The sequence below is a fragment of the Micropterus dolomieu genome, linkage group LG21, assembly GCF_021292245.1.
Source record: "Micropterus dolomieu isolate WLL.071019.BEF.003 ecotype Adirondacks linkage group LG21, ASM2129224v1, whole genome shotgun sequence".
Classification (NCBI taxonomy): Eukaryota; Metazoa; Chordata; class Actinopteri; order Centrarchiformes; family Centrarchidae; genus Micropterus; species Micropterus dolomieu.
Genome location: NC_060170.1, coordinates 5,294,634 through 5,314,998, shown reverse-complemented (window position 1 = coordinate 5,314,998; position 20,365 = coordinate 5,294,634). Strand labels below are relative to the sequence as shown.

At 42.1% G+C, this 20,365-nt stretch overlaps 1 protein-coding gene across 1 annotated transcript; it reads right to left on the bottom strand.

The window, feature by feature from the left end:
* Nucleotides 1-8,051: 8,051 nt before the first annotated feature.
* Nucleotides 8,052-20,353, bottom strand: rab35b (RAB35, member RAS oncogene family b). The gene is made up of 6 exons (XM_046034174.1): nt 20,034-20,353; nt 17,635-17,685; nt 17,418-17,541; nt 12,405-12,529; nt 12,124-12,248; nt 8,052-10,221 (listed from the first exon to the last, which is right to left on the bottom strand). Exons 1-6 carry the CDS (start codon nt 20,083-20,085, stop codon nt 10,093-10,095), a joined length of 606 nt encoding a protein of 201 aa, XP_045890130.1. The 5' UTR covers nt 20,086-20,353; the 3' UTR covers nt 8,052-10,092.
* Between the last annotated feature and the right edge of the window lie 12 nt (nt 20,354-20,365).

Sequence of the window (20,365 nt, the reverse complement as noted above, 5' to 3'; positions counted from 1 at the left end):
TAAATGCCGTCCATTTACTTCTAAAGCACAGTATGAAGCAACATCATAAGGGTCAAAATAGCAGTTTTAGATCTTGTGGTTCTTTTGCACAAACTCCTAAATAAAGGTTTTTAATCAATTACCACACTGGAAATCTGAACCAGGTAGTATTACAGTATAGAAAAACTGTATCCATTGTACAGAAAGCGTGTGGACCAAAGGTACAACACTGCACTAGTACGTTAATCTGTCCATTATCGTTTTCTGTGTCAATCATATGCTTAACTGCCTTTACTGCTGCAGGTTTTTAAAGGATGTTAGTAAAAAACAATTTAACAGGGATGAAAGGTGATTGGGGTGTCTGTAATCAACACCTAACAGGTAACTTGATCAATGAGTCCGATCCCCCCAGAACTTCCTGAAACACCCCACCATATGCCCCATCTTTGTCACATTTCTCAATGTCTTTCTCTCATTCGCTTCTTTGTCCTCGGCTTTAGGATGATATGCACAGAGTGATTGACCAGCAGCTGATGGACAAGTACCAGGACGAGTGGCGCTCGGCCCCTTCTTCCCTGTCGGGGTCGTCGAGGGCCCACGGCGGTCAGTCCTCCAGACGAGCTCACCGCATCTCTGACCGGGACAAGAGACTTTTCTCTTTTTTCAAAAAGAGCTGAGCTCCATTGGACTGGCCCTGAGCACAGCAGACAGACAGAGACAGACGAGGCGAGGGAGAAGGAGGGGTGACATCACAGTACGGGGGTAACAACACAGCCAAAGACGGGCAGTCGCACACACTGAGTTTTGGGGGGGGGGGGGGCATTTTGCACTTTATCTGTCCCATTACTCTTCTCCTCGCTGACTAATTGGTGACACTGAGCGATAGAAATGTAAGAATAGGACTTCCCCAGAGGCTTTGCCTTCAGTCCCTCTCAAAGAAAGTTATCGGTCTTACAGAACATGAACAGGGTCACAAAGTTTACCTCCAAAGAGGAAGGTTTCCTTGTAGTGCCTACGACCATCTCTACTAGCCCACTGCCAACTTTGTAGAGAGGGAACACTATGTAACTGTTACTGTATGCATCCCAGTTATCAGGCCAAGGAGTCTGGGGAAAGACATTGCAGGGTTGTGGGAAAAGATGAGGATAGTAAGACAGAGCTGTACGTCAGAATATGATGATCCATCCTCTGGGTGGAGAGCAATGATGCTCAGCCAGACCATATGTGATCTCTCAGGTTTATTCATTTGTTCAGGGGATGTTCAAAACATGAGTCAACAGCTTGATATATCAGGACCATAGTGTGCTATATATCTGACAAAACAAGTGACACAAAGAACGCTCAGTTTCTTATTGACAGCCATGCAGTTTTTTTTAATTTCAGTGAGAATTTACCATTTTTAAAGCCCCAGGCCCGAACTTCCAATAAAAAAGATGAAAACTTTTAAAGGGATACTCCAATGATTTAGTCATAAAGTTTTGGGACTCACAATAGATGTATTACAGCTGCATCAAACAATATATGTAATATTTTTATATAAACAATGGAACAGTCCCAGCAGGATTTCAAAGGATTGTTGCGACCTGAAAATGCCTGATTTTGCAGCAGTTGCGATGTTTTGGTGCATTTTTGTGCGATGAAATTGTAGAAATGAGTGAAAACTGCAAAAGTGTGATTTTGAACTTTAGAAATATAGTTGAATCATTAAATGGTCCTTAACCCTTACCCTGCATATTTAAATCAGCTTACCTTGATTCTTTTATCGCTTGCAGTTGACTGCGATGCAGCACCCTCGTCTGGCGTACTCCATGAGTTTCTGCCATTCTCCCTGTATGTTTTGCGGTGGCAAAGAGTTTCCTTTTATGTTCGACCACAATACTTTTGAAAAACAGTTTTCCCCCGCTTTGGTACAGCAGATCTGGATACTTTTTTTCACGGACCTTTGCTGTTTTTGTAGGCAAATATGAGATGTTGGTATTACACATACATCTCTGCTGCGTCTTGTAAACAAGGAAGTGAGTTTGCTGACATAGGTCAAATTTGCTGAAAAGTTGCGGTGATTGATCAAAAAAGCAAGTCGCGCTGAATTCACTGGGATTTGTTGAATTTGTGTTAATAGTTCTGATCAAATAACTGTGTGTAATGTGAAAGGGGTCACTCATAGTCTAACCTACAGAAAATTATCCCCCGACTCTGCAGTCCCACTCTTTTAGCCCATAGTTTTGGTTTTACGGCCCACACCTTTCCTGTTTCGGTTCAGTCTCACTGCTCTCTTCAACCCTGTTTTCACCAGCAAGCAGCTGATAAACTGTACCTGCTCAGCAACAAACTGATGAAGTTAGTATCTAATGGGTGAACACAGTGAAGCATTTAGCAGCTAAAGAGCCAGATATGTCCCTTGGGAGAGACCAAAACTGAGCTAAAAGAATAATGAAAATTGGCCTTAAAATGACTGCTAATGTTGTACCAACAATATTTAGTTCAATCATCAATCAATCAGTGCAGCTTTAAAAAAAATCAAATTCAAAGCAGCAGAAACTGATACATTGTGATTTTTAGTCTCCAAACCAAGTTCCAAAAACAATGGATCCTACATTTCCCATAATGCAACAAGTGCTCTTTTCATTAGACTCTTCCCGCCATATTCCAGAAGCCCAGTTTGTCACACAGGTTTTCTGTTATATATATGTAGTCTCCAAGCTTAAGTTCAGAGACTTTACAAAGCTCCTCCCATGACTACAAACTTTTATGAGTAAAATCAGTGGAGTTTCCCTTTAAAACTGTACTCATGTTTGTCCCCCAAAAGTAATGGCGCATATCACCATGGTTAAGTTTCATTTACCATACTGAAGTAAAACAGAATCAGCTTGAGCAGGACAAGAGGATCCTTAAATTGAGTGTCACGTCTGTATGAGGCCTTCACTTTCATCTCCAACATCTGAATAAACCTGACTGAAGTTAGTCATATCATTTTTCCACAGTTTGCGTTCAATTTATGAAAACTTTTATTTTTCAAAGAGAAAGGCGCTGTCCAACATTCTCCTCATGATGTCAATCACCTAGTTGACCAAATTTTCAAAATGTTTACATCAGCATGGGAAGGAGGAAGGACTACGTAGATTGCTCATCAACTCTCCAAGTCACTCAATCCAGCTCCACAATAACCTGTTGAACTTTCTGTCATTAAAAGGCACATCGGTGCAGAAACTCCACTGAACTTCCTCTGCAGTGGTCAACATCTGAGCTACTTTGGTTCAACACTAATAGAAAAGGTCTACCTCCATTCTCATTGCTTCAATACTTCATGGGCACTTTAATTTCTTAGCTGCCGGGCTTCCGTTTTAGGTGACATACAGTATCTGTGACTCCATTGATTATACAGAACATGTTGACCTGAAATCTCTGAGCATCGATGACTTACAGTGTGACACAGTGATGTCTCATGTCTGTCTGTGTTTGTACTCATGTCTAATGCAACTGTGCAAACCTATGCAGGTGTCTTCTTGTCATCTCAGCTGGTTGTTGGGAAGGATCAACCCAAAGAATGATTTTTATAACAAGTCGAATAGGTTTGGACGAAATCGATATATTTATAAGAAAAAATGCATACCTTTTGAATGAAAATCTTTTTTTAGAGAGAAATATACCCGTACATTGTAATTTCTAGGCAGTTTTTTCATGTGTGTCCTAACCGTGAGCAGGAATTATCACTCATATGTATGTTTATTTGACCGTTTGGGTTTGGCATGCAGTGGAGTTGCCCAGAGATTCATGAGTCCTTCTGAGTTTCACCCAAATAATTCACCTATATGACACATAATTTAAGAAGCCTCATGAATCTCCAATTAATCCAAGAGTGTCCAACTCTTGATAACACTTCCTGATAAGTCACCCTTTCTAAACAGTTTAAAAACTATAATTAATAGTTTTTTTTAACTGTTAAGAAATAGTTCACTAATGCTTTATAGATATATTCTTCATTAAATCAATTCCTCTGTGACACATCCACCAATGTTTCCTTGAGCAAGACTTAACCCCTAGTTGCTCCAGAGGCGTGCGACCTCTGACATATATAGCAATTGTAAGTCGCTTTGTCAGGTAAATGGCATATTATTATTATTATTAATTCTAAGCCATTAATTAGAAAAACCTTTGGGTTGCCAGGTTGTAAAAAATCTTTCTGGCTGTTACATCATTGAACGAGTTGTTAAAGGAGTAGTTAGACATTTTTGGGAATACATTTACTTGCTTTCTAGCATAAAGTAAGGTTACAGCCAGAAAGCGAAATAAAGGTATTCCCAAAAATGTCAAACGATTACTTTAATAGTTTATAAAGGGCATTAAATGTCAAGTGCAGTAATAAACATTAATAAATCATTGATAAAGAGTCAAGTTTCTCACTTTCTAATGAACCAATAGCAAAAGTCAGGAAATCATCTGTAAATAATATAAATGTTAATGAGATAAGTTATAGACTGGACAAAAATCTGCACTTGTAAATAAATCGTTAATAAATTCATTTTGGTCCTTTCCCAGGAGGTCAGAGGTCAAACGATGTATGACGATTGTATGAGTCTTCCTGATGAGTTAAAGAGCTAAAAAGACAAATCACAAGCCCTTCTGATTGAGGATAAACACCAGCCATAGAGATTTCCACAACTTGGAAACCCCAAGATGTGTATTATTTTTTGGTTAACGAGGAAAGCTTCATTGATATTAAGATTCTCTTTTTCACTAGTTTCCCAGATAGGCAGCACTAACCATGAGTAACAGAGAAACGAGGGTGACACAAAAAAATATGTCAGTGTGTTAAGCAGAAAAGTAATGTAATTTCTTCCGAAAAGCAATCAAAATGTCAACTTAAAACAACGCAAAGGGGATGTATGTAAGCACAAAATTCAAAACAATATGTCATCAAGATTCTAAAACACCTCAAAACATCTACAGCCAGAAGAGAGAACACCAGTTTCTGCAGCAAGAGAGCAAATTTTGCAGTGTTAATTTTAAGAGCATTATGTTCCAGGCATTAGTTAATGATTTATTAACCATTAGTAAAGCCATTAAAAACTCTGTCTAAAGGGTGACTTATTAGAAAGTTCTTTCGCTGCGATCCTGTCTGAAGGGACGTGAGCAGAAACATGTTCCTCTTCCAGGCAGAAATATATGAAAAGTGTGAAAGTGGGTGGATTCAAAAGCTGAACCTTCAGGATCTTTGTGTTTGGAGTTTGGGACTCCCTTCCATTGGCTGATCGACAGATGAGGAAAAGAATCCCAGCTGCCTGCAGCAAGCTTGGATTAAACTCACTCCTACCATGACCAGACACCAATTTGTCCTGCTTCATGTTACATTTTAGTTAGAAAAACTGTAACATATTTGGTTCTGTCCACTTTTTGTCCTAACTCCTGTTTGTGTTTCTTGTTTGACTCTTTGTATTGTTCAAGACTATCGCTGTACTGATTCATTTTCCAATCTGAAGCATTTTTAAAACGCCGTCTGCTGCGTGTTTCTGTGCTAAACATCCTGATGTTGCCGTGGGTCGAGCGTGTGTTGCAGTGACAGACAGACATGCTATTGAGTGTGTTTCCTGTTGCTTGTCTCTGCTTGGTCGGATGTTGTTTTGGAATTCAGTGCTATCGGTGGGCTCATTGTGCTCCGTGTGAGTGCTTCCATTCACCACTTACGGCACTTCAGTTACAGAATGCTTCAAACTATTCAAAATATTTATCATGCAATTTTCTTAGCATTTTGGGGATTTTTTGTACAAATAAATACTTTACAATCTGCTTGTCTCCCCTGACTTGGCCTTTAAATACAGACACTTTCCTTGTGTGGTTCTCACAGTCAGGTATGTTTTAAATAAGGTGAAGACGCTTCCATCTTTCTTTGAATTATGAGAACACCATCATCTACAGAGAATTAAACAATAGCAGGGAGAAGGGACCTAACAGAAGATTTATAAAATGGAATTTGTGGGATTATATGTGACTACCTGCATGACGAGGGCAAACAGCAGTGAGAAGCAACATGAGCAAGCCTATCATGATGTCTTCTTGTCAACTCAGCTGGTTGTTGAGAAGAATCAAGACAAATTATGTTTTTAATAAAAAAGTCAAATAGGTATGGATGAAATCAAAATACTGTATACCTTAGAATGAAGGTCTTTTAGTAGCCATGCTAGTGGTGTGGCACTATGAATGGAAATTTCAGTCAGTGCACTACTTCGGTCTGAAATACCTCAACAACTATCAAATAGCTTGGCATAGAGTTTGGTACAGAAACACATGGTGACTTGGCGATCCCCCGTCTTTTCCTCCAGCACCAGCACCACCAGCAACACCCACTGGATGAATTGCACCTTCATGGTGAATTGCAATAATGTTGGTGATCCTCTGACTTTTCATCTAGCACCTATCATCAGGTCAAAACTTGTCCAAGCATTTGGTTCATGACTAAATACCTTAAAAACTAATGTAGTTCCCATCAGCCTTAGCCGTACATTGTTCTGTGCTAATTAGCAAGTGTTAGCATGCTAACACTCTAAACGAAGGTGAACATGGTAGATGTAACCTGCTACAGCTTGTTAGCATTGTTATTGTGAGCATGTTTGCATGCTGATGTGAACAATTAGCTGTCTTAGTGCAGTCTCACAGAGCTGCCAGCATGTCTGTAGGCTTAAGTCTTGTTTATACCTATGGTTTATGTCCATTTTCAAAGGAATGGCTGCAAGTATCTCTTTCAGTCTCTGCATCTACCAGCCTCAGAGGTGGGTATTCAACCTCAGTACCCTGAGAGTACCTCTTGATTGTTCCAAAGTAAATCATTCTATCAGACCTTTTTCACAGGAGACATTTTGCGCAGATCAGGTCTGACATGATCGGAATCCACATGTATGCATCAGTCATCAAAAGGAGTCCTGCTTCTGCCGTGGTTTGTAAATTCCAGCTGTGTCACACCTCAGCTGGTGAAAATACTTACATAAAGGATACACTGGTGCGAGGGTGCTTTAGGCCAGCCTTTTCTCTCCTCAAGATGCATTTTAGGGCCCAATCCTATTCCCCAGCGTAAAGCCTAGCCTCTGAGCCCTCACATCCATGTCACTTGGTAAGTGCTGAATGTGAGAGGCTGCAAGGGCCCAAAATGGTACAATGGGCAGCATTGCACTTTGCTAAATATCACGTTCCATTACCTTGACTATGCCAAAAGAACTGTGGGTGTTTTACTTCCTTCAAAAGGCACTGAAGTGACAGACTGTCTAATTTGAAGGTATGCAGGCTCTTTCTGAGCAAACTGATGGTGGACAAGAGGTCATTTTTAAATAATCAATTTTCTCCTTTTTATCAATACAGCATCATACATGTAAACTTTTTTCTGGTAGTTCTCCTTCCATGTTTCCTTTTTGTTTTTTTTACACCAGCTTCCCTTTGTAAACCAGTGCTTTATGCCGTAACACTATGAGCTGTGGGTAATTCCCTCAGACAAAATCTGCAGAGATGCAGACTTACAGAAAGTCTGCAAAAAAGGGCTCAAAATGTCTGTGGGAGAGCCCTCTTGCACTTGCCAATTTGACAGTGGGACAGCCATAAGCCCTCATGTGGAAATTAAGATTCAGCCCTAGAATATCCATGGCCCGCCCAGCTCTGCTTCTGATTGGCTAGTTAGGGTAAGAATATCAGGGTAAGCCAATCAGAGGCACAGTAGGGCAGGTCTGGCCTTTGCCATCCCATGAAATATACATATCGCTTCAGGGTCACAAGCGACAAGGTGACAACAGAAATGAAAAGAGTTATAAAGTTACTAGTGATGTGTGGAAAATGTTTAGTTTAGGATGATCACATTTGCTCCCCTTAGTTAATAACTGATGATAGCAAGACAATGACAACAGTTTGTGTTTCCCATTTCTTTTTAAAACATTTAAAATTATGTAAAACCAAAGACAAGCAAGCAAGAGGCTTCCCAAAGACCGGTACACACTTCCTCCCATACAATTTTATTCACAGAAAGCAAAAAATAAAAAGACACAGGTTTATGAAGTAAGACCAAGTCTCAAAGCACTGACAAATGAGATCAGTCATTATGTGTCAAATATTTATTCTTTTAAAACTTTTATTACTGATTAAATTCATGTAGGGAAAATTGAATAGTACATCTCTTTTTCTCCAGTGTACAGCAAACCACAGCTGACGAGTGTGTTTCAACCATAGCACACAGTTTGGTGTGCTAATTATGTGTGTATGTTCTATCTTGAATATAAACACACAAATATATTTATATATACATACACGTAATGAATAGAAATCATAAAGTGAGAGATTTTATACTATTCCTAGGCCCTGGAGGTCTCCGTGACCTCTCAACGTGTATCAGGATCCCAAACCGGCTGCCAGAGTCTGCCCAGAGGATGAAAACTAAATGTTTCCAACAGAAACTTAGCCAATACTTACAGCTCACTCCATTTTTACTCTCCCAATTCAAAATAGAAAATGAAATATGTCAGTAATAGACATTGAAGGATGCTTTAGCCACTGTGACAAACCCTGTACATGGAGAGGGAGAGGAGCTTAGGCCCAAACACTGGGATCCAGTGCTGCAGTTCATCTCCATTTGTTCTTTTATTAACAGTCCCACTGTCTGCCACGCTCTCATCACGGATGCCAAAAACACTGTCCGGTAACACTTCAGTTGAGCAGGTAGCAGGGGTTGTGACAGAGAAAAGCAAAGAAAAACATGACATCAGATAAGAATATTCTGCAAGCTGAGAAAATGCAGTAAATCCACGACAGTCTAAATGCATGTCAGGCATCAACTTTTTTATACCCCTTCAAACAAAGTGTTACAGGCTCAAAAACAAGGGCAAGAACCACAGTCTGCTATGGATTGGAGGTCACCGCGACTACTACGAGAAGCCAGTTTCCAAGAGCCTCCTCGTGCCTACTGATGGACCAAAAGCAGGAGAAGAGTCCGTCGCTGTAAGAGGTGCTGATATGTGGGCGTTGGGGCTGCAGAAATACAGAAGGGGGAGAGGGAAGGAGGGCAGCCCTGAGCGCTTCCTGAGGACTCAACAGGGCCCCATCAGACCACGATTCACCCTGCCTCTTGGCCTACCAGGGGCCACTATGGCAACAGTCCAATGAGAGGTGCCACTGACCTCTTCCGTACTTTTTTCCATAATGTTGGCAGTATCATTGTTTAAAAAACAAAAATATGGAGAAGAGGTTTAAAAGCAAACTCTGAAAGCGTAGTAAGACTGCAGTAAAGGGTGCTTTCAGAGCCTGACATCCCAGGAGTGGATGAACTGCTCTGTCACACAAAGAAAAAGTAAAAAAAAAAAAAGAAATAGAACATTAAATCAATCATTGGCTCAGCACTACTGGGGCTTAGACAGGAGAGGGTGGGAAGCTTGGCAAAATATAAACACAGTGAAACAAAACATGACAAGTCACCAGTTCTGTCCATCGGATTAGTTGCTAAAGGTCGTCTACCAATCATCATCATGCGTGCGATTTATTTCCCCCATCAAGTCAAATAAAACAAAATCTAGCAGTTCATGATCTCTTGGCAAGAGCCATGGTAACACAGGTGTCTGAAATGTTGACTCAGACTGCATTGCATAAACCCCCACCCACCCCCAAAAACAAAAAAAACACACAATAGAAAGAAACAAATAAATCCAAAAAAGGTGAGCCCTCCTTCTCCTCAGGCGCAGAGTCTGACTCGACTCTAAATGTCCCGTGTGCAGTGGAATGAGAAGGAGAGATGAGATACTGATGGAAGAATATGGGGATTATGTGGATATAAATCTGAGCATTATGGCGGTCAGTTGTCAGCTTGCAGATCCTTTAAGAAAAAAGGACCTCAGGTCAATAGCGCTCATCTGCTGAATTCCAAATAAAACTTGATCTGACGTCTAATAAAATCTGTACATTTTTAAGTCTTTATGATTAATTTGTCCAAAAGGGACATTTTTTTCCATTTATTTATTTTTTTTTATCTTTCACTGTATATTTATTAAATCTTTATCTGCTCTTTAATTTAGATGCTCGGAGTCCCATCTTGTGTGTATGTGTGTGTGAAGAAAAGGTGCTGCCGGCCTTTTGTGGATGGCTTGGAGGTTGCTAGCAGCACTTTTTCTTTCGTTTACTGTTCCGGGTGAGTTTGACCACGTCGTTCTGTTGCTGTTGCTGCTGCTTGGCTAGCACCTCCTTTTTGGCTCTTAGCACTAGCTCTGTGATGCAGTTAAACATCTGAAGGAGAAACACGAAACAACGATGTTGGGTGAGTACAGCAATCAGCCACATCAAACACAGCAGTTTATGAAAAGTATGCAGATCAGCTCTTTAGACTGTAGGATAGAGACTGCTTCAACCAAGAATGGCTGAAAGCTGTTCAATAGGTCAGAGTTTTGGGTTTTCCAATCAGTATTCTGGTATTTGCATAGCATTAAAGAAACAGTTAATCATTTCCAGAAATATGTTTATTATTGCTGAGAGTTAAAAGATTAAGTCGATACCACTATCATATCTGTCTGTTCAATATGAAGCACAGCCAGCAGCCTGTTAGCTTAACTTGGCTTAGTTACGCTTTAGGAAATTATGATTGTGAGAAACTATGTTTTCTCACAGTTTTCTGATATTTATACACCAAATAATCATCATCAAGAAAATGAATGGAGTAACTGACAAAGAAAATAATCGTTAGTTGCAGCCCTAGTGTGTATTTCCACAAAACTATTTCTTTAAAGAATTTGTATGATAAGCCACTGCACATTTAGCTCACTGAGGCCCCGATCAGACAGAGAGCGTTTTGCAGGTTTATAAACGCGAGATGTCTTTTCGGTTGAATTTGGAAAAGAGCAGTGAGCTGCGTTTTTTTAAAATGTTGCTAGGCAACCACCAAATCAGCTGTCCTGTCAGTCGTCAGTCTAATCAAAGATTATAACGCCAGCAATCTGCAATCTTTGGTTTTCTGCTAAGTAATTGTCATATTAGCAGAAACTTGATCACAACTCACAGGTCTGTCTTTTGTTGCTAAAACATCTGCTGTAACAAAACAGACAAACAGAGGGTGAGAGGTGTACAAACACGCAGGAGACAGGGAAACGGAGATCCATGTGGGTAGCCTATATGAGACCTTCATGTAGTACCACCAGTTGGTCCAGGAGCTTCGTCTTAATGATGGTCGGTTCAAGGCTTATTCAAGTCGGGGACAGTTTGTTGCAGTCTCCGGACAATCCAAGCAACTGTCACCACAACTGAGGGCCCATCTCTCCATTCATTTGACTGGACAATGGGAAAAACGTGAATGACATCTGGAGCTTTTCTGCTCAGAGTTGAATTTTTCCCAACTTCGTGCATCAGAGTGCTCCTTCAAAAACGCAAGGCGCAGCAGGCACCTAAAGGCTCGTGCAGACTACACAACATGCCGTCTTGTGGCGGGAGTCTTGAAGTCGTTGTGGCGTTCACACTACTTGACTGATCGGTGACAGGGGGTCACACACTACACGAGCTGACAAGGACTCCGTCACGCGACGCTGGTCTCCAAACCACGTTTTTTCAAGAAAACACGTGAAATGTGGCGAACCTACACACGAAACAGCTGTTTGTTATTATAAAGCTAGCAATTATAAAGACAAAGAAACTGGGTGAAAGAATGGATTAGCACACGCAAGTGAGTAAAAAGCGTTTTGCAGTGAAAAGTAGCTGCCTGCTCTGCCAGCTGCCTGCTCTCATTGGCGATGTGTCGGGGGGGCGTTTTGATGCGTCCTTGATTACCTCACACCGCAGATCGATCACTGATTTACCCCAGATTACAGCCCGACGGTCACCGAGCTCGCCGACCAGCCAATCAGGCTTAAAATCGTGTAGTGAGACCTAGGCTTAAAACGCGAGGCACTCAGGGCGCATAAACAGCCTGCAAAACGCTCACTGCCAATAGAAAACAATTTAAAAAAGGCGCCTCTCTTGCAAAAAATGCATTCTTTCTTGATTGGGGCCTGAGACAGCCTACTGTCCAGCAGGTTTTTCAGATTCTAATTCAAGTCTTCAGCTGAGCTGCTCTGCATACCAGGCATGTCCCAGGAACTACTCCACACAAACACATCAGTCTGCAAACAGTCTGAGGCGGAGACAACAGAAACAAGGAGTTACCTCTTCAACATTGATGTTCTCTTTTGCACTCGTCTCAAACAGGTTGATTCCCATCTGCTCGGCAAACTTCTGCGCGTCAGTCGTCTCGACCACCTTGGAGTTGGGGTCGTCGTTTTTGTTTCCCACTGAAAACAGAAAATATTCACAAGGAGTGCCCAAAGTCAAAACAAAGCTAAGAACAATTCTTCACGCTGCCTGCAAATAAAAAAAGATGTGCACTAGATTCAAGGGTGTTGTCTATTTTTAGGTGAACGATGCAAAGGTGAAAACAGTTTACTCACCTAATATTCGGCACACATCATCACAGTTTTGGTTAATTTCATGTAGCCATCGTTTGACGTTGACGAAGGACTCGGCACTTGTGACATCGTATACCACTATGACTCCATGTGTTCCCCTGTAGTATCTGAACATGCAAAGAGAGCGAGAGAGACACAGTCAGCCATTACTGACATTAGGTATCTCAGGGAGTCCCAGAAATTATGATTTGAAAATATAGCTACATAGTGTGAACTAGAATACCTGAATACAACATGGCACGATTACAAGGGCCTGAAAACTAGTTAGCAAGTGAGCAGAGTTGAAGTTGAAAAAGTTAGCTAAAAGTAACGAATACAGAGTAGAAATAGTTATCTAAATGTTAATGATCTATATTGTGTAGTCTCAGAACTGGTGTTTTCTACATCACATTCACCCGATTAGCTCATTCATACATGCTAACAGAAGCAATGTGGGCTTCAGTGTCTTGTCCAAGGACACTTTGACATGCAGACTGCTGGTAACTGGACAATCGCTCTACTTCCTGAGCCACAGATGCCCCCCAGTAATTGATAAAGAGTGGAAATAGTTAGATAAAAGTAATAAATGGACAGGAGAATACTTTGCAAAAATATAATAATATTTGGATATTTAATATATCCACTTTTATATAATCAGTTATTATAAAAACTTCTAATTGTCTAGCCTGACTAAATAAACTGCTACAATAAAGCAACACTGAAATACCCCAGGACAGCATGTGTGATTGCTTGAGAAAAAGAGGAGCCCACTGAGAACAACATCTGCCCCAGAAAGACAACTAAACCAGAATGTGACAGCCGGACAGTTCAACTGTGAACCAATAGCCAAGCTTCAAACAGTGCGCCAGGCCCCAGAAAGGGAGCGACCCCGGCGTAGCTGCACTCGGCAAACAAACACAAAGAACCTTTTGTCAGCCTTACTGTGTGTGTGTGTGTGTGTGTGTGTGTGTGTGCGCGCGCTGCTGCCTGGCGTGACCAGTGTGGCGATACAGTGTTGTCTGAGCATGTCCCTGATGTCCAGTAGTAATGGGCCACCAGACAGCCGGGGTGGATGGCTATGTGTGTGTGTCTGCTCAGTGCACATGAAAAGAGAACCATAAACTGCCAAACACACACAGCAGGCATGGGTGTGGCGCCCAACCTGCAGTGACCTTTTCTGCAGTATAACTCTGCACTTAACAGTATAATAAAATTTTAAGAAACTGGACTTCCCTCTCAAAAATCATCAATCAAGGGGTACCCTTATGGTCTAGAATATTTTCTGTTTAAATTAAAAACTTAAAAGCTGTATTTTATGTTATTCTGGGACTTTAAAGGTCCTGATTTGGACCTGAGGCTGAGAGCAGCCATGTGTCACCCACAGGCACACAGCTGCAGGGTCTGACATAAGGCTACCATGCAAGGTTAGTCTTCATGAGTGGACCGATCAGGTCTCTGCTTGTGATCCAGCTCCACAGTGAAATTCATTTAGGACCTAATGAGGCACCGCACCACGCCACTCTACTTCAGCACAGTGAACAATCAGCCAAAACAGGCCGCCTGCTCGGTGGAGGGATTCCTGCAGAACAACTGGCAGTCGTGCTTCCAAACTAGGACGGTCATACTCCTCAGGGGCTGAAGCGTCAGCACTGCAGAGGATTTCAAGCTTTCAGGAAGATTTTGGTGTTCTGTTGTCCTCACTGCAGTGATGCTAGTACATAATAACAACTATCAAACATGCGCTTGTTCAGGACAAAAGTCAAATGTCTTGGACAGTGACAGTTTAATGTCTCTTAAGTGTAGCCTCTGTGTGCTTCAGTCAAAGTCAAAAAGGGCAGAGTAGGTAAGATGACTGCAGTTTGAGCTGTAGGTCAAATAAATGCGGTTTCTATTAGAGCTGGTCAGGCGCTGTCTCCTCCTGTGGTAAGAGCAGCTGCACATTTATGCACAACTCATATATTACACATTGGATGTCAATTCCACAGTCTAATACCAAGCCAGTCCGTGTAAACTACATGGTAACTGAATGGCATAGCAGGGTACTTGGTAGGAAAAGGAGATCATGAGTTTGATAGCTGGCATTAGTGCGAGACACTGAACACATTCAGGTAACAGAAACAATTGTATTGTAATTCAGTGAAGCAGAAAAACTGCTTTAAGGCTGCTAATAATTATAATAATATTTGTATACAACAGTGGAAAACTGTATTTTTAAGGTCGCTCGTAGTTGTTTTCATATCAGAATCAGATGGAGCTTTATTGCCAAGTAGTGTTTTACACATATGAGGAATCTGCTGTGGTGATAAAGGTGCTACACGCAGACAAACATACAGTCAACATAAATAAATGTAGAAATATATAAATATGGAATGGAAGAACAGCTGTTTTCAGTGAAAAAACGCTCTAAACACCAACTGTACCAACAGTACAACAAACAACACTACCTGCTCAGCACCAAACAGCACATTAGCTGGTGAACATAGTGGAGCATTTAGTTATAAAAATGGCCAGATACTGTCTATCCCTCAGGAGTAGGTGGTGACCAAAAACAGAACAAGAAGCAAGTGAACACTGGACAGAAACGATGAATGAATGCTAATGTTGCTCCATATCAGCTGGCTGTGTAAACGGGAAACAGTTTGCATTGAAGTTTGCATTTTCTACGTAAATGTGTTTACAACTCGTTTATTCTGCCCCCAACTGGTAAAAAAAAACCAAAAAACACATCAATTAATGCAGACATAAGATCTGTGTTTAATGTCTCATATGGGCCACGTTTAAAGCCAAAAGCGAAGCGAGCGTTTGGGGCGGTGAGTCAATACGAAGTCAATGCAAAGACGCGTAGAGCCGCGATTTCCTGTCGGGCGGCACTAAGCGACGCGAAGGGGGCGGGGCCGGTGACGCAAAGGAATTGAGTTGAATATTTTCAACTCAGGCGAGAAAGTCGCATGGCGCTGAGTCGTGATAGCCTATCAGTGTTGAGATTGTCCGTACGTCACCGACAGCTTCAGAGTGATGTGTGGAGAGGGCTGGGCAGAGCTGGGGACTGAAAATCTGCTGGCCGGCTGAGAGCTGCTAAATTTGGGGGAGAGGAGCTGGAAGCAGCGCTGCAACCTTTGGACAAATAAACACTCGTAGGACTGGATTATGCTCTAACAACTACGCCGTTTACTCGCGGGAGGAGCTCGGAGTAAACCGCTTTTATTAAATTAGCTTTTTACTTTAGTTTTTGGGATTTCAACGTTGATTTATCTTCACTGGAGCTTCTCAGCAGCCAGGTTCTGTGCACATCCGGTTCCAGTGTTGTTGTTAGCGTTGTTAGCTCTGTCGGACTACAACTTCATATTTATATAAAAACTGGACATTACTTCAAAGAAAGCGAGGAGGTTGAACTACCTTGTGAGTTCAGAAAACATGTTTCTGTAACTTCATTCCAGCTATCATTTTACTTTACTGTGACCAAGTTAGCATAGAATAGCCCTGATCGATCCAAACTCCATTCAGAAAACAAACATTTTAGAAGTTGCTGACAGACCTGACAAAGCATGAATTCATATGTTTAACAAATCTGCATCATGTTGTAGTTATTTCTGCATCAGTTTAATCTGTTTATTGCTATTTAATCACAGCAAAATGTTTACTTTGGGTTCATACAGCTGTAGTAATAGCAAGTTGTGTTTATTCACGTTCAAATCGCCTTCTCGAGTTGTGTATGAACACTTGCAGCTAATGCGCGAGGAAAGTGTCGCGAGGAGAAAATTCGCGTTTGGACTGAATGCCGCCTAAGAGTTCTGCCTCCACCCTAATACAATGGAGGGGAAAGTCATTTTGTTTATTAGTTTGTTGTTAACAACATTGGAAATTGGAATCAAGCTTGTCCATCTATTAACAATGTACCAGTCACTCTAGTTAATCCACAGACCTCACTGTTTATTGGAACTACTTTCTGCCAAAGAAATAGTCCCTATGTAAACTTCTTATCCAGAGTAGCAGGGACACTGTTTCTGGAAAGTGATGTTGCTGTTAAATACTTTATTATACTACTATTATTATTATTAGTAGTAGTAGTGGCGGTGATCGTGAGCGCATGGTAAAAACACATCCATCATAGATACCAGTTAATGCCTAAATAAACAAAACATTTTAAATATCTGAAGATCACATTCAGTTTGCATTAACTGACTTTTCTTGGGCCTCAGATCTAAAAACAGTCACATAGAAGCTATTTAGTGCAGTGTCTTTCAATGATCGATTATAACCACGCACGATTGTGATGTAATCCAGCTGTATTCATTAGTGCGGTGCTGTGAGCTGCATGGGGCAAGGCAAATGATGCAGTGTGTTTCAAAAGTTTGCCCGACAGGGAAAGTGTTTCCATACAAAGGGTAGTGTGTGGCTGTGTGTTTGATTTGTTTTGTGACACAGCAGGCAAAAGAGAACAGTTTGAAGAAAAAAAATAGATAAATGGACTAACTTGGCGGTAGGCCTTGTGTTGGACACATGTTTGACATCTGCATTTTTATGAGTGGGAACCCCAGCTCCTGTGTTGCAACATGATACAATGCTAACGTGGGTTGATTGAGAGTATGAATGCCAGTGTGAGAAAATCCAGTGAGTCCTGGATTTAAAGGTTAAAACCAGTGTTGTTTTATCATTTTAATGGACAATCCGCTCTAGAACAGCGTGAACCCAGAGCCACATGGATGCTGTACAGCAGTGTGAGACACACTACAAGAGGGTAAGGACGCCCAGCCCTTGCCGTCCTGTAGCACTACAGTACGAGACCCGGAGCCTCCCTCTCGCATCTGTAATTAGGATCTGTGGGGAATTCCACCCAGTTTCACAGAGCAGCGCCGATTCATTCTAGTTCTCTACAAACTGCTTCCTCAAATAATAGCTAATCTGAGGGCCGCAAAGAGCCAGTCTTGGTTTCAGATTCAACTCCTGAAATGAAAATGACAAGCTTCACCTGAAAAGCCCATGCAAATGTGTGAGTGTGTGTGTTGATCTACTTACGTGGAGGTGATGGTGCGGAAGCGCTCCTGCCCTGCTGTATCCCAGATCTGTAGCTTCACCTTCTCCCCATTGATCTCCACTGTCCGGATCTTAAAGTCCACGCCGATCGTTGTGATGTAGCTACCTGCACACCAACACAGAATCACCTTAATGACCTACAACAACAAAGTACAAAGTCTTGAAATGATGCCATGGTGGCTGAGGAAGAACCACACACCTGAAAATGTGTTGTCTGCAAATCGCAGGAGGAGACTGCTCTTCCCCACTCCTGAGGAGGAAACACAAGCACAGGATGAGGTTTAGAGTACTACAAGTTATGAGGACAAGCATGTTGAATTTTTGGGAGTTTTTTTTGCACCAGTTAAGTGCACAACAAGTTTCTGCAGAGTTTTGGTTTCTCTTATTATATCCTAACTAAGAGTAACACCACGTGATAGCTGCAAACCAAAAACAAGATGTTAACAAGAACAGTTGCTGTAATCCTTGTGAGCCTAAAGATTTAGTAGTTAATATATACAGACAAAGTTTTAAAAAAAAAACTGTTGCACAGTGTGCAAGCTGAAGGATTTAAGGAAAGCAAGGCTGCACCCTACATGTTCATTTAACGCATTTTATGATGCTTGCACCTACAGAAGCTTAAATCAATGCAAAAGCAGAACAAACAGCAGTTTTGAAGGCTTGCGTCAAAGCCACAGAGGCAAGACAACAAATGGAACGAATATATCTCTCTGGGTTGCTAAAATTATCATGCATAATAAGAAGGTTTTAGGGAGAAATAACAGCCACACAACAAATAACAGGAGAGTAGAAAGCAGAGGGAGGAGGGGAATGGGATTTAAAAGGAAGATAGATGAGGGATCAGTATTCTGTCTTCAAAAGATCAGTTGTCAGGTTACAGCTGGAAGTTGGGGCTCTGTGGCCCAGCCTGGGGTGGGACTCAACCTACAGTCATGTTACTTGGCCTACCCTTTTGTGTTATTGTCATCTCATGTTTGATTGGTCCCAACATAAAAGCTCTCAGATTCCTGTAGTCTCCACGCTACAGACTTTTGTTCAAACAAACAATAACCAAAGCTTCAAAGCAGAAGCGAGATCATCAGCTTTGTGTACTTAGCCTAGCTTTAATATTCCACACCTTCCTGCTGTCTGCCTCAAAAACCACCATCTCCTTCAGAATTTATATTTCTCAGGGTGTCAGTGACGAAACCATTCATGACATTTCAACGTCTGCGGCCTGGATCTTATATCAGAATTGTATGTAACACAACAGAGCTTGTGTCACACCACTCTCCGTGAGAAGATGAGTCATGTGGATGTGCTACAGTGACAGACCAGAGGTTAAACAAGTCCAGCTAAGTGAGGTCCAGTGTGTAGAATGTCTGGTTCTCAGCAGCAGATCTGTCTACATGCAGCTGAGGAGGGCCAGAGCTCAGAGCATCTTCCCTAAATAATCTCTGTGCAGCCCTACAGACAGTTGTACTTCCATGCTGCAGCTGAGGGGACACTGGCCTCTGTGTGCCAGTGGCAGTGAAGGGCTTGCTGTGCTGCCTTGCCTTCTACTGTTCTACTGATGGGGTAGTGCCAGGATCGGGGCTGTCAATGAACGCAAAGATCATTGCCCACAAAGAGGTCCTGCAGGCTGAGGCCATAGTCCTTTTGAGGGTGGAGCCGCTTAGAAAGGGCACGTTTACACTTTAATAGGGAGATACAAGAAGAGCAGTCCTCATCATTTGTACACAGACTTACATTACCCATCTACCTGTGGCTGTGGCATTGTTTGCCCTGGGTTTTAACATAATAAAGCAGCCAAACACATCTAAGATAATCACCTAGTCAGTGGTCTTTGAACGTTAAGCGACAGATGCACCTAATTGAGCGATACCACAGTTAATACTAACCACTTATTAGTCTCACTTCGCTATAGCTTGACCGGCTGGATGCAAACCAGAGACTGCAGTGCAGCATTCCTCCACTATTAAGCAGCTAGCACTATCATGCTAGCAAGCTAGATAACAAATGCATTTCAATAACTTAACCTAACTTAGTTGTCTTGAGACCATGCGGCAAACATATAAAGATATCTTCAGCCTATGTATTCAGACCCTCAACTTCTTTCAATACTAGCTTCTTAACGTTAGCTAACAGTTAGCTACATAACCAAGCCTGAAAGTGTAATGTTAGCCTAACTTCCAACTAGCTAACAGAGCAATAGGAGATACAAACTAGCCAAATTGGAGGAGTATGGGAACCTCCGTACCGTTATTTAGGGTTCAGTTTGTGTTTTGTTGTGGAGCTAAAAGAAATATCTTAGCCGATATGAGAACGCCACTAGAAAATCTTCGAGAGACAAACCCTGAAGATCTGGAGGCGATATCCGGCCTGATCTGCTGACATGCCTAGTCCGGACACACAACCTCCGCCCAGGCACCGCCACACAAATGGGGTGGTTGTGTACATTTCACCAATCATTTCAATTCAGAAAATAAGAAGTAACAAGCAGTAAACCCATCACAGAAGTACGCTGCGGGCATAAAGCTGCGTTTCTTCTGCTCCCCCTGTAAAAAAAAAAACACGACAAGGCCCACTTCCCGTCCTGCATCCCCGGCGTAGGCTTACCACTGTCACCGATGATGAGCAGCTTGAAGAGGTAATCGTAGTCCCTGGCCATGCCGGTAGCTGGTGGCTCACCCCCGCCGTGTGCAGCTTCTGTGCTCGGTTTGCTGTCCGACCCCCTCGGCTCGTAAAAAAAAAATCACCAGCCCCCAGATCCCCCGATATGAAAGAAAACAACCACTGCCGATGCTAGAACCCGTTAGCCCCCCGAGCCGGCGGCGTTTTTCTCGGGGTTTCGCGGCGTCAGCAATCCTCTCCCTCCGCTGCAAACAGCCGGAAACACCGCTTCCTTCTCTGGTGGAGCTGCACCCAACTCTGACCCGGCCTCACTGCGC